The sequence below is a fragment of the Poecilia latipinna genome, unplaced genomic scaffold (genome assembly GCF_001443285.1).
Source record: "Poecilia latipinna isolate Pla-1442-1.1 unplaced genomic scaffold, P_latipinna-1.0 Scaffold1247, whole genome shotgun sequence".
Classification (NCBI taxonomy): domain Eukaryota; kingdom Metazoa; phylum Chordata; class Actinopteri; order Cyprinodontiformes; family Poeciliidae; genus Poecilia; species Poecilia latipinna.
Genome location: NW_015113863.1, coordinates 114,761 through 128,771, shown reverse-complemented (window position 1 = coordinate 128,771; position 14,011 = coordinate 114,761). Strand labels below are relative to the sequence as shown.

The window sequence follows — 14,011 nt, the reverse complement described above, 5'->3', positions numbered from 1 at the left end:
GGTTCTGCTTTCTGACCACCGGTGGTCCGGATCCATCTGTCTGGCCTACGGAAGGCCAGAAAGGCCAAAATTCCCACCGAGAATCGCGAACAAACATCATTATGATCCTGCTTTAGCTCCGCCCTCTGCTGCTGTTGGCCAATCAGATTAGAGTTACTGTAACCAATCAGAGACGGTCAGTAAGACCGTTTTGTATGGAAAGCAATTTCAGTCAAAAAATTAAATACTATTGAATGAAATGTGAACAAATATTTAAGGATAACTTTTACATTCTTACTTATTTCTTGAGCTTTTTGAGTTTGTTTTGAATGAAGCGCCTCTCCATGCTTTTGTTAGCATTCATTCTGATCTTTTGGCGTTAAAATGATTCTGTGTTTTTCATCGTTCTGGTTCAGGGAAGCTGAACCTGGTGGACCTGGCTGGGTCGGAGCGGATTGGGAAGTCCGGAGCAGAGGGCAGCCGGCTCCGGGAAGCGCAGTGCATCAACAAATCGCTGTCGGCGCTGGGTGATGTCATCAGTGCGCTGCGCAGCCGACACGCCCACGTCCCTTTCAGGAACTCGCGGCTCACCTACCTGCTGCAGGACTCTCTGAGCGGAGACAGCAAGACCCTGATGATGGTCCAGGTGAGTCCAGAGGCCAGAACCCGGCCGCCGCAGTCCCGTCCCGCTACTCACCGCTGCTGTTCCTGCAGGTGTCTCCGTTGCCTGGCAACGTGAGCGAGTCGGTGTGTTCGCTGAAGTTTGCTCAGCGCGTTCGCAGCGTGGAGCTCAACTCTGCCGCTTCGTCCAAGAGACACGAGAACTCGTCCACGTCGTCCTCGCCCACGCACGACAGCCTAGAGGTACGCACCGGGATCCGCCACCTCACACGCAGCAGAACCAGTGAAAAGCTACTTGTGCTAATGCTAAAGCACAAAGCAATAGCATTGGATCTGCTAAAGCCTTAATCGTTCATCATTAGTGCTTTAGCAATAGTGGAACAAATTTTAATCACTAGCATGTTAGCATTAATGGAATTAATGCTAACATTAATTAGCGCTATAGCATTAGCAGAATCCAAGCATCATCGGTTCTACATAAATTCTAATACTAATGCACTCGTGATTATCATGAGCAATGGCCACAGTAGTGCAGAACATTTCAACTTCAGCTGTTTTTTTTAGTCTAAAAGCAAAATGTCGACAGACGTTGAACTTTATTCAGCTGAAATAAGAGCAAAGTAAATTAACGTCCTCTAATTTAAAATTTCTGGATAAATTCTTGAACAGAATGTGTGCTAAATGTTTTCAAAGTGTGCTAAAATGCTAAGCTAAGGCTCATCTCTGCTGCTAGCGGTGCATGCTGCCTGCTGCAGCTGATCTTCATCATAAACTCTCTGGTTCTCCAGCTGGACTCTCCGCCCGTCACGCCGGCGCCCCTCCCCATCTCCCGGGCCAGCAGCGCCGGCTCTACGCTGTCCTCGGCCTCCAGGACGCCCAGCGGATCCCGCAGGCGCTCCCAGTCGCAGCTGGCTGCAGGTACACACCCCTCTGTTGACCTTTGACCTCCTCGCATTCCTTCATGTTTCTAGATTGAAGTGGATTATTTATTTATGTCCAGAGTAAAAACAGGAACGTTTGAAGATGATCTTCATCCTGGTTTTTCAGATTGAATAAAGTTCACTTAAAGAGGCTTTTATTTTGTAGACTATCTAAACAGGAAGTCAGGTTCTCATTCTTTTACAGACTGTGTCCTGTCAGGTCTGAGCTTCTTTCATTTATTTTCATCCAACTTTAATAAATGCTCCAGCAGCCTGCTGCGGGCTACCTGCAGTGCTTTGTGGGTATTGCAGTGCATTGTGGGAACTGAGCTGTGCCTCCTGGCTGCAGGTCGGAGCGGACCCAGAGACGGAGCGCCTCTGCTGTCCGTCTGCCCTTCTTCCTCTGTGTCTTCATTCTGTGCTCTGATTGGTTGGTTTCCAGACAGACAGGTAGACAGAGCCGGCCCGTTGCTAGGAGACGGCGGGCAGGTAGGTTGGGGTCGGCATGGCGACCTCAGCATGGCATGGTGCCCTGTGTTGTCTCCACCCCCTGCAGCTTGTGTGTGTGCCTGTCAGGCCTTGCGCAGGGCGAACTGAGCCCACGCTGCTGCTGGCAAGATGCATGCTGGGAATGTTTCTGCTTCCTCCGCGCTGCAGCCAGTCTGATGGAAACATCCCATAATCTGACTCCATTCTGAGATAATCTGGAATAAATCTGGACGTCCGGTCCGATAAAGTTTACTGATGAACATATGGAGCTGCGCGGTGCCGAGGATGCTGGGAGGTTTCTGTGGTGGGCGGGGCTCCGATGGCGCCCCCTGCTGGCCGGGAGGAAGAGCCGCTGCGGGTCGGGTTGTGTTCCTGACTGGATGCGTTTCTTTGGATCAGAATCAGGTTCTGACCAGGTTTCTGTTTACAGGACGACTGAAGCTGAACTGAACGCCTGAGAAACGCGGGACGTCCAGGGAGACGCCCGGGATTTGGACTGAACCCGGCCGTCACCACAACAGACAGTACTTCTGTTTCTTGGACCGGACTTCACAGAACCGGACCAGAACTGCTGCTGGACTGTGAGGAGTTCTGACGTGACGTAGCAGACGATGAAGAGCAGACTCTTCCTCCTGAACTGAACTGTTCCTCTCTAAAGAACTGAATCCTCAGAATTCCTTCTGTTTTTGCACTTTACTCTGAGGTTGTTTCCCAGCAGCGCCCCCGCAGGCCGCTGCCTGAACTGTTTTTATTTAGTTGAACTTTGACCTGTAAATGTTCTGATCTGGTTGGATCTCATTTGGGTTTGGACTCTGGAGTGGTTCTGCTCCAGAGTCGGCCGGGATCCAGTCCATCTGTCTGATTGTTTTCTAAATGTTTTTATTAAACTTCCTGAAACGTTCTGATGGTTTGGTTGTAGCTCCAGATTAATCTGCTAAATGTTTTCCTACAAGAAAAAAACATTTCAGCAAGACGGAAAAAACTCAGGAAAAACTTTATTTATGGAAAATAAAACTAAATTGTCCAGGTTAGCCAGTTCCTGGGAGAGACGGACACCTGGACAGGTGAGACACCTGGATGCTGCCAGCTGCAGCTTTTCGTCAGAATATTTAAAAAAACAAACTTTGAATTTCTATAAACGACCCGAAAGAATCAGATTCTCACTCTGGGATTACAGTTTATGAAGTAATAATCCAGATTAATCTTCAGTTGCAGAACTTCCAGTGTTTTCCTTTCACAGCTCTATCGGCCAATCAGCCGATCCGACCGGTTCCTGCCGTCCAATCATGGAGCAGCTTCGTGCATAATGAGCCAATCAGCTGGCAGCATGCTGCAATATGTCGGGTTACTGAACTCTCGGGTGCAGAGGTTCTGATCTGCTGTCGGGCCCCACTGATTCGGACCGGGCCAAACGGGTCGATAAGCAGAACCATGCTGCTGCTTCATGAACGGTTCTGATCCGGTTCAATTCAAAGGTTCTTTTGAAGTTCTGGAAATGATTTAATTTGAAAAAGTTTGAACCGCAGAAATAAAACAAACTGAACAGACCCGGTTCTGGAGCTCCGGCCCGGTTCTGGAGCTTTATCCAACATTGAAACAGGAAAACATTGTTCCATCCGAAGCGGTTCTGGTCGGGTCCAGAGTGGGTCACAGCGCCTCGTCCAGCGGCGCCATCAGCAGCTGCAGCTCCTTGAAGGCGCTGCCATGGCGACCGGCCTGGCCGGCCCGGTTCTTCACCACGTTGCTCAGGTTCTTCAGGTAGCGGCAGCACTCCCGGCACTTCTGGTGCCTGCAGACAGAGGTCAGAGGTCACAGGTGGGCCGTGGCCCTGTGCCGCCCCCTGCAGGTGACTCACCGCTCCTCCCTGGTGATGTCCACCCCCACCGCCGGCGACGCCCTGAGCGTATCGCAGATCAGAGTCCAGAAATGTTTCATGATGAGCTTCAGCGACGTGGAGCCGGTCTGCATGTAGCTGCAAACAGAACCAGGGTCAGGTTCTGGTCCTGACCCAGACCCACCAGCTGGTTCTGGTTCTGGTTGGGTCTCACCTCTCGTATTTGCTCTGCAGCAGCTTGTCGATCTGAGGGAGAACCGTGGTGCAGAGGTCCAGTTTCCACAAGGAGCTGAAACAGAACCACAAGCTGCTGGTTCCGACCCAAATGCTCCCAGGAAGGATGGAGCGCAAACACTCCGCACAAGAGGAGACGCTGTTTTTGGGTCAGGGGTCAGATTTAGGACTAAGATGTGAATTGAGTTTTGTTTAGGATAAGGATCAGTAGAAATGAATGGAAGTCAATGGAAAGTCCCACCAAGACAGCAAGGCAAGAGTGTGTGTGTGTGTGTGTGTGTGCGTTTGTTTGTAATACCTTGTGGGGACGATTTTCCTGACATATACTACGTTGTGGGGACCAATTGCTCCTTGTGGGGACCGGAGCCTGGTCCCCATGAGGGGAAACCCTGTTTTTGGGTCAGGGGTCAGAGTTAGGGCTAAGGTATGAATTGAGTTTTGGTTAGGGTTAGGAAAAGGGTAAAGGTCAGGTTTAGGCTGTAGAAATGAATGGAGGTCAATGGAAAGTCCCCACAAAGATAGCCAGACAAACGTGTGTGTGTGTGTGTGTGTGTGTGTGTGTGTCTCACGGCTGCAGGTTGACGATGTTCAGGACGTCCACTACAATGGACAGATCGTTCATGGACACGGCAGCGTCCAGAGCGCTCTGCGCAGACGAACGGTCCTTAGTGTCAGGACAGGAAGTAATCGGATTACTGTGGTTGGCGGCGGCTCACCTTGACGTCGTCGCGGGTCCAGACGGACCGGACCGTCTGCAGGTTGCGCTGGCGGCTGCTCAGCATCACACACATGGTGTCATGACCTTTGTTGATCTGTGCCAGAGCGCCATCGTCTGTGAGAGCGCCGCCCCGGTGGCTGGCTGGGGACTGCAGCCAGACATGGTTAGCAGCTCTAACAGGAAGTTCTGATGGTTCAGAGGAACCGGGAAGCTCACCGGCAGGAAGTCGGCCACATTGAGTCCCAGCGGCTCGTTGCGGCTGCTCGGGATCACCCGCGGCAACGGTGGCGGCCTGGTGGGCGGGGCAGACTGGCTGCCGGGGGCGGGGCTACACGGCTTGGTGACGGCGACAACTGTGGGTTCGACCCTCTGGACAGGGGTGGAGGTGGCGAGGGGCGGAGCCTGAGAGAGCAGTGAGGTCACATGTCTGTGGTCCAATCAGAGCGGGGCTGCAGAGATGATGCTGCATTCACTGACCTGCTGCTTGTCAGGAGACGGCAGCATCATGTCCTTCAGCTGCCGGCCAACGGCCGCCACGCTCTCTGACAGGAACAGGAAACAATTACAAACAAGCCCCGCTTTTATTGTGAAGGGCTATTACCACAGCTGGGTTCTTTCTGCTGAATCGGACCTAACCGGCCAGCAGAACCCCCCTCCTGACCCCTGACCCGGGCAGGTGAGGCTCTGCCTGGGGAAGGAAGTAATCAGATTACTGAGCAGCAGCTGAGTTCCAGGAAGACTCACCGTCTTCAGGAGGAGCTGGAAACGGCTCTGACATCCTGGGAGGAGTTCGAGCTGAGAGACAAACAGACCTGGATGGTTAGCAACAGGTAGATGTGTTACCTAGCAACAGCTAGTTAGAAGAATTTTTAGTACCATATTTACGGACTATAAGCCGCTACGTTTTTCCACTCATTGAACCATGCGGCTTGTAGCCCGGTGTGGCTTTTCTGTGGATTTTTCTTCAACCACCAGGGGGATTCACTTCCTGCTCTTCAGCAGGAAGTGAATCATTGGAAGTCAAAATTGGAAATCAAAGAAGAAAGTGCTGATTTTCATTTAGAACAAGCACATGCTAGCAGCAGGCATGATGGAGAAATGTCAAACTCATCCTCCCTCATCATGGAAACATCAGGAAGACGTTGATATGATGCAGCTTTTAGGTTGAGGGTTGAAGATCTGGCAGTACAGATCGACAGCCGCTCAGTGAGAACGAATCCATGGTTCGGCGTTAGAGACGCAGCCCTCTGCTGCCCTCTTGTGGAAAACCGAGAGCAGCGGCTTTTATATGCATGTTTCCAGATTTTTTTTAAACTTTGTGGTGCAGCTCATAGTGAGGTGCGCTCTATAGTCCAGAACAATATTCTAATTGATAGTCCAATTAATACTAATTGATACTTTCATATTCTAATGAATACTCAGGAACATGACAGCTTCACTAGGTGTATGTGAGTGGAGTGAGGGGCGGAGCCTGCATCTGAAGGGGCGTGGCCTCGCAAGGGGTAATTGCTCTGCTCCACCTACAGATGGCGTGTTTGGGCTGGAAGATCTCTCTGTAGTCGTCGGCGTTGTGGATCTCTGCCGACGGCTGCTTGTCCTCCGCCTCGTCCTCGCTCTGGCTCCGCCTCTCTCCATCGGGGCTCCGCCTATCGGTGTCCGAGCGCTTCATTCTGATGACATCACATCGGTTGTTAACCTCATGACATCACAGGCCCAGACGGTCGGCGACCCCCGCTGCCGACCTGTGGGAGCTGCAGGCAGTGGCGGGTCTGTCGTAGTTGCGCCGCAGCGCCGCCGCCCTGGGTTCCGCTGGATTGGTAAGCGGCCGGTCGTCCCGGACGATACCCTGGATCACGGCGCCACCGCTCCGCTTCACCCGCTTCAGGTCCACCACGAAGGACGAGACGCTGGACAGCTGGTGGGACACGCCGATCTGAGGGACGGACAGAGACGGCGCCGTTAGAGACACTGGCTGAGGAAGGGGCGGGGCCACGCTGAGGAGGGGGCGGGGCTACTCACCAGCTGCTGGTTGCAGACGGCCAGGTCCGATACTTTTCCCCAGCCGACTGGAACTGTGTCGAAACATCGGTCCGGTTCCCAGCCGAAAACCCGGAGGGAGTCCGAGGTGCCGCTGTAGAGGCAGGAGCCATCCGGGCTGAACAGCAGGCACCTGGAGGAGGGGTCAGAGGTCATCGCGGCATACAGGGCGGGGTAAGAGGTCAGGCTGATGGAGCTCACCTCACGGCAGACGTGTCTCCCTCCAGAGAGCCGACCATGGTGAACTTCTCCAGGTCCCACAGCTTGATGCTCCTGCAAGAGACAAGAGGCCGTCTGACCCGGTCCAGTGGAACCGGGCTGACCAGAACCAGACTAGCTTTCTGTGCTGGACCAGCAGAGCGGAGCTCAAATGGTGAGAGGAAGGAAAAGATTTGTAGTTCTAACAAAGAAAAATCTGAAAAGTGTGGTGTGAATGTTACTGTGATCCAGCAGCAGGTCAGGGAGGTTCTGGTTCTGGTCGAAGCAGGCTAGGTTCTACAGCAGCATTAATGTGCGTTAGGAGCACACCACACTTTTCAGATTATCAGTGCATCTGTTGAGACCCAGAATCAGTTTCTTCCTCTTCAACCTTTGACCTCTGGTCTCCATGGAGACAGCTCTCTGGTTCTGACAGATGTTCTGGAGGCAGAGCGGAACCGGACCTGTCGGCGCTGCCGGACGCAAGCAGGTACTCGTTAGGATGGAACTGGACTGCGCTGACGGCCGCCGAGTGCGACTTGAACTCGGTGATGGTTTTCCCCTGGAACAGGTCCCACAGCTGCAGAGACAGAACCAGAACCAGCTGAGCGGAACCAACCCAGTTCTGTCTGAAGTTACTGAAACAGCTACAGAAATCAGAACCCGGTCAGAGTTCTGCTGGATTCTGAGGGACTGGGTCAGCTCCTCAGACAGCAGCATGGTTCTGATGGGTTCTGGGTCGATGTTTACCTTCACGGTGCAGTCGTCGCTAGCCGAGGCTAACCACTTCCCGTCTGGACTGAAGGCCAAACTCCTCACAGCCTCTGTGTGACCCTGTAGAACCGAGCCGATATCAGACAGAACCCGCTTCTGGAACGCAGAACCTCTAACTGTTCTGATCCAGAGTCTACAGCAGGTTCTATCAGAACTCTTTCTCTGATCCAGACGATCCGATCCAGAACCTGACACAGCAGCTTTCCTGATCCACCGATTCCAGAACCCATCCAGAACCCCCCGGTTCTGACTGAATTAAAGTCTAATAAGGTGTGTTTAGTCCAGGGGTGCCAACCTGTGGCTCTGGGGCCAAAATCGGCTCTTTGGATCTTCCACCGTGGCCCTAAATAATTTAAGTTATAAATTGTTTTTCATGACAGAATGACTAGAAACACTATAAATATTGTTTTAGATCTACTTATTTAGTTGAAAACTGTTTTTCATCCATCTTCTTCTGCATAACATTTATTTTAAAACTGAAGTATATATTTATAAAATATATTTTAAAGGTCATGTATAATTTTTGGATCTAAATTTAAATGTTATGTTGGCTCTAGTGGCCTTTATCTGAAAGTAGTTCAACAGGAAGGTGGGTAATGAGAGAGGGGGAAGGCATGCGGTAAACGCCACCAGGCCGGGAATCGAACCTGTGACCATGAGGACCAGGGCCTCAACATGTGGGTCATGCTTTGCCCCTGCGCCACCACAGCTCCCCCTAAACTGTTGTTTAGTTGGTTTAAGGGCAAATATGGTTTACAGACCTCTCCAGCTTAGACTTCAACCCAGAAAAGGAATTAGATCAGTCGCTCTTCAGCTTATTCCATCAGGAACTGTCGATACTCACTATTTAGATCAGAGACCAGAAGCCCAGAGGAAACTTGTGGATCAACATTAATTACTTTTTAGACTCTGTTCTCCCAACCCAGAGATGGAATTAGACCAGAGGAAACTTGGCAACCCTGAACAGGAGCTCCGAGTTTACAGACTTTAGATCAGCATTAGATTCTCTTCTTCTTTCTTTACTTTATTTTGTTTGTATTTCCTTTTAACTCATGTAAAGCACTTTGAATTGCCTTGTTGCTGAAAATGTGCTATAGAAATAAAATTACCTCATAAATATGTCTCATAATGCATTTATTCAGTCAGTATAATAACGCTGACCCAATAAACTTTTAAAATATAATCAGGGTGTCCGAGGCGGCCGCAGCGTATGGATATTTACATCAGCACAGTGTGGGTAGTTATTTTTCTTCGGAGAACTCCGCATCAAGGTGAGAGTTTAAAACGAACCGCGTTAGCTCTGGTTGCAGCTCTATGTGGACCGCAGGAGTAACTTGTAGTTGCGTGTCTGTTTGCAGCCATTTGCGCGTTGAGGAGCGATGAGAATGATTTATCTTTGTGAACAGAATTATATGGGGCGCTGCCCAGCGTGTGGCGCTGTCTGCCCTGTAAAGTTCATGTCTGTGTTCCTGGTTGTCGGAGCGTTAGCGGCTAACGAACCAGCGCTAACCTCATCATGCAGGTTCAGGTGAGGAGCTTTCACCTCTCCTCGTCACGCATCACGCTGGTTTTATATTGTTTTATTATTATTTTTCCGGTTACACGATGCATCAAACCATATCTGATGCTTCGTCCACGTAGCAAGAGTTAATGCGTGCGACTGCGAGGAGATCTGAGAAACTCGTCCCATAAACTGGACCGACCAAAACAGTTTCTGTGACTTTTATTAAAAACTCAACAGACAGAAATGTCAGAGCTACTAAAGCCACATTAGCAGCATTATATTAAATATGCCGTTTGTTGCTCATCTCTGCTCAGTGCAGCAGATTTAACTCATCCTGCAGGGCCGGTCCAAGGCTGATAAGGCCTGGGGCAGAATCTGACTGAGGGGCCCCATCAGCACCTCTAACAGCTTCTGTGTTGGATTTAATCTGGGAGAGGAGGAGGAGTTTAACTGGCCAAACTAAAAACAATCAGTTATAATCCAGTTTACTAATTTGTATTTGTGAACAAACAGCTCAAACTCAAAGATTAAACTCGCAGCATCAGATTGTTGCTATGGTAACAAAACAATCTAACTATGAATATTGTTCTTTGAACTTTTACAAAGTAAACTTGTCAGCTCCTTAAAATCTTACATTTAAATGTTAACCAATTTAAATCTTTTAATTTATGCTGAAATCATTAAATCAAATTTAGCAGCATTGATAACCTCAATAAATAAATGGTACATTTATTTTATCTGTGGTCCGGGTTAAAATATTAGCATTTATGGCCCCTGAAGCCCCGGGGGCCCGATGGAGCCGCTGACTTGATTAAAGAAGTGGAAATATGTAATATTCATTTTAATTATATTTTCTGATTTGTTGTTTTTAAGACTAGTTGTGGGTTTAAATATTGAAATATTACAGGAAATGTAATATTTTTACATTTCCTGTCAACTTAAAATCTTTTAACACAAAAACACAGCGGAGCGTCCGCCGGGCCGTTTACTGGGGGAAACTCTGATAATGATGCGTTTCTTTTTTGTAAATTCAGAATGTTACAAAAAAAGTTATGGAAAGACAGCGAAGCAAAATGTTCCATGTCGCTTCATAAAGTGAAGCAACATGTAATTCAGAGCCAGAACCAGGCTTCCACTGCAGGTGGTTCTGGATCAGGTGGTTCTGGATCAGGTGGTTCTGGATCAGGTCACACACAACTCCTTGGACCACAGAGAACTACTGATCTGGATCTGAAGATCTGACCTTGTAGCGAAACACGTATCCTTTCCTCCGGACGTCCCAGAGCTGGAAAACACATCAACACTTATTACACACACACACACACACACACACACACACAAACAGAAACACACACCTTGATGTTGGTGTCCACAGAGCTGGAGGCCAGGAAGTTTCCAAACGGGTGGAAGCCCAGACTGGTGACATTCGCTTTGTGTCCCATCAGAGTCCGCAGGACTGAGAACAGGAAGTAGCAGGTCAGAGGACAGGAAGTAGCAGGTCAGAGGACAGGAAGTAGCAGGTCAGAGGACAGGAAGTAGCAGGTCAGAGGACAGGAAGTAGCTTTACTCTTGGCGGCCTCCAGGTCCCAGACTCGAATGGATCCAGACTGGGAACCAGCTGCAACCTGCTCCTCTGACGCGCTGAACTGGACGCACTCCACCGGGTTCTTATGACCCGTCAAGCTCTGAGAGAGAAATGGGTCAGAACAGAGAACGGGTCAGAGGTAGCAGTAACTCAGAGCCAAGATGGTTCTCTCAGGGAGCCGTTTGTAAAGTTAACAGCAGATCCTGGACCGGACCTCCCAGTTCAGATCAGTAATCAGGTTCTGATATCTGGACTCAGATGGCCCTCAGCCAATTGGTGAGCGGACCGGACCTGCTGGGTTCTGGTACCGGAGGTGCTGAGTCTCACCATGACGCAGTTGGCCTTGCTGACGGCCCAGATGTTCACCCGGCAGTCCTCACCCCCCGTGGCCAGCAGACGGCCCGAGTTCTTCCCCAGAGACAGGCAGGACACGGTTCTGGAGTGGGCCTCGAACTCCTCTGAGGACAAACAGGATGACACGCTTCAGAACCAGAACCCATCCTGACCGGGTCGCATCGCAACTCTCCTCTGGGTTCTACTCACGCAGGCGCCATGAGATCTTGGTGCTGCTGGCAGCAGCCATATTGGGACAAACTGGGCTGGTTCTGGAGTTAAATCATGAGGACCTCTCCATGGAGCCTCTTCCTCCTGCAGGAAGTTAGAACAGAACCGGATCAGAACAGAATAAGGTTGGAACAGAACCAGATAACCAGGTCAAAGACAGAACCAGGGCACCAGGTCAGAACTGGAACCAGGGTATATGTCTGGGTTTAGTTTGGATACCTGAACCGGATCCAGAAGTTATTCACAGATAAGAGATGTTCATGTTTCGGGTCCAGATCGTATTAACACACTAGGACTGGTTCTGATTCTTCCAGTGAGCCCATTTCTCCTCAGGCAGCTGGTTCGGCCCTGCTTAGAACCAGAGCTGTACTGCAGGAACCGGGTCAGGAAGGTTCTGACCCAGTTTGCTCCCACTCTGTCTGGACCTGGTTCTCCGCCCCACCGGAACCTATCATCACCGAACGGTTCTGTTGGACCGTGATTGGTCGGTTTACTCCAGGTGCGCCAGTGGCTGGCTCCTCTAACGGAAGCCAGCAGGTAAACCTACCTGATGGTAACCACCTGGTTAGCAACTGCTAGCTAGCAGGTCGAACCGGAGCAAACTGGACCGGTTCTGACGAGTCCTCCTTCCCGGTTCGGGTCTGCGGGACGCAGCGGCACCGCTGTACGGGTTAAACCGGCTCCAGGAGGTTCCGAGTCCACACTTCTGCCTGTTGACAGGCTGTTTGATCTCTGCTGCAGCTTAGCAACCGAGTTAACACGTCACTTCCGCTCAAGTAAAAAAGAAAAAAAAAGAAAAAAAAAGCATTTTCCCGTCCAACTTTATTAACAATGAATTCAGCGAACAAAAGAAGAAAATCTAATTATTTAATCAATTAATCTTAATAAAAATACCAATAATCGAAAATATCAAATATATAAATATGACAGATTATTAATTCTGCTCTACTTACTGATTGTTTTTAAGTCTTAATTTTTTAACAATGAGAAATCACAAACAGTAGAACACACAAAAACACAAGTTTTATTAATCAAACTAATTCGATAAAAAAGTAGTTTCATCAAAAGCAAAAAATGAATGAAAGAACACAACTATTATTACAAATAAAATAATTTTGATGATCATTGTTATGGATCATATGGAAATATGAGAATTGAGAGTAGAAGGTTGCAGAAGAAGTGTGAGGTCAGAGGTCAGCCTGGGCCTCCTCCGGCCGTCTGGTCTACCCCACTTATTAACCCATTTAATCCCACCTGCAACAATTGTTGCTGCTAGTATAACACATAGACAGCGCTATGCTATGTGTTCATAGCTTTGTTGTTTATTCTATATGAATTGCTGTTCCCATACAGCTTAAAACTATCAGATTTTTAGATCATCTAGACCTGAAGGAACCTCAAAATTATGTCTTCTACATCCCACAGTTGAACTCCCCTTTATGCCGCCCCCCAAATAGCAAACCTTTCTACAAAATGTGACCTTTGCACTGAATGACGACTACAAGATGACGCAGCGCCTGAATCTAGTTTAGGACAAGGAAAATGTCTGGTGGAACAGGGACAATGTCCTCTCAGATGGAGATTTGTTCAAACTAACATTTTCATCTGATTTTGCCTCATTGATGAAATGACCAAATGAGGTCAAAGGTCGCTTGGCAGTTGGCACATTGAGACAATGACATCTGCAGGATGTGTCATTGAATTTTTATGTTTCTAAAATATTTCTAAACACTCTTGTAACCATTCTTTGTTATAATAGGCTATGAATATAATGATTTTTCTTATTTTTGTATATGTATAAATAGGCCATATTTGTGTAATTTAGACTGTTGCCAACATAAAACCTGTATTTTCACTGACATAACCAACATAAGATGTAATAATTCTTAAATATCATGTGTTAGGGAGGTCCAAGGGTTGAAATGTATGCACTTATTTTGCAGGAAAAAATTTGGGATTAAACGGGTTAATGTACATCTCCTGGCTCGGGTCGAGTCTTCAGCGGAGAGGAAGCGACCACCAGGGGGCGCCGTTTCAACCAGCGGAAGTCAGACACCGGCCTGCAGCATTTAAAAAAATAAAATAAAATCATACATAAACTTAGAATATTTTGAGAAATCTCAGTTGTTTTTGGAAGCAGTTGGACTTTTTGGTGCTCATCGTCGGATATCTTTGCGTGGACAATCATTTTGTCCTGTATCTGATTTAACTTGTTTGTATCTTAATTAAATTTTTCAAATTTAATTTTGATTGAATTGAGAAAGAGTTGACTCTTCAGTGTTTCTTCAATAAACAAAAAAATTCAGCAGAATACATTCAGCTTTATTATTAGCCCTGTGCTGAGGTGTTAGTGTTTTCAGTTGAACAAAGTTTCTATTTGAAGGAAATATTAACAACCAATTTCATTTAAATATCAAAGTAAATATTTTAATGATTAATGTGTATTATAGAATAGATAAATTATTTTTCTTATTATTATTGTGCTGCCAAACTTGATTTACGACAGAACAAAAAAAAAGATCCGGATAAAAAAATCATATAATAATAAGATTCA

At 48.2% G+C, this 14,011-nt stretch overlaps 2 protein-coding genes across 11 annotated transcripts in view; one reads left to right on the top strand and one right to left on the bottom strand.

Moving 5' to 3' along the window:
* Positions 1-2,914, top strand: part of kifc3 (kinesin family member C3) — a 45,707-nt gene extending 42,793 nt beyond the window's left edge. For 6 of the 10 annotated variants that reach the window (XM_015054380.1, XM_015054371.1, XM_015054372.1 and 3 more), the window contains 4 exons: positions 396-625; positions 694-843; positions 1,389-1,518; positions 1,870-2,265. In XM_015054380.1, the coding sequence (XP_014909866.1) occupies positions 396-625; positions 694-843; positions 1,389-1,518; positions 1,870-2,117 (758 nt within the window). In that variant the 3' untranslated portion in view covers positions 2,118-2,265. Of the gene's footprint in view, positions 1-395; positions 626-693; positions 844-1,388; positions 1,519-1,792; positions 2,266-2,439 lie in introns of those variants that run through there. The other 4 variants (XR_001427680.1, XM_015054375.1, XM_015054378.1 and 1 more) reach the window with 4 other exon arrangements.
* Positions 2,915-3,105: 191 nt separating this feature from the next.
* katnb1 (katanin p80 (WD repeat containing) subunit B 1) lies at positions 3,106-12,244 on the bottom strand. The gene is made up of 20 exons (XM_015054381.1): positions 12,005-12,244; positions 11,437-11,541; positions 11,221-11,351; positions 10,876-10,993; positions 10,664-10,764; positions 10,552-10,593; positions 7,781-7,864; positions 7,495-7,610; positions 7,034-7,105; positions 6,815-6,965; positions 6,538-6,728; positions 6,320-6,465; positions 5,540-5,590; positions 5,273-5,337; positions 5,012-5,197; positions 4,794-4,943; positions 4,647-4,723; positions 4,058-4,132; positions 3,865-3,981; positions 3,106-3,798 (listed from the first exon to the last, which is right to left on the bottom strand). The coding sequence occupies exons 2-20, from the start codon at positions 11,474-11,476 to the stop codon at positions 3,657-3,659; spliced, it is 2,055 nt and encodes a 684-aa protein (XP_014909867.1). The 5' UTR covers positions 11,477-11,541; positions 12,005-12,244; the 3' UTR covers positions 3,106-3,656.
* Between the last annotated feature and the right edge of the window lie 1,767 nt (positions 12,245-14,011).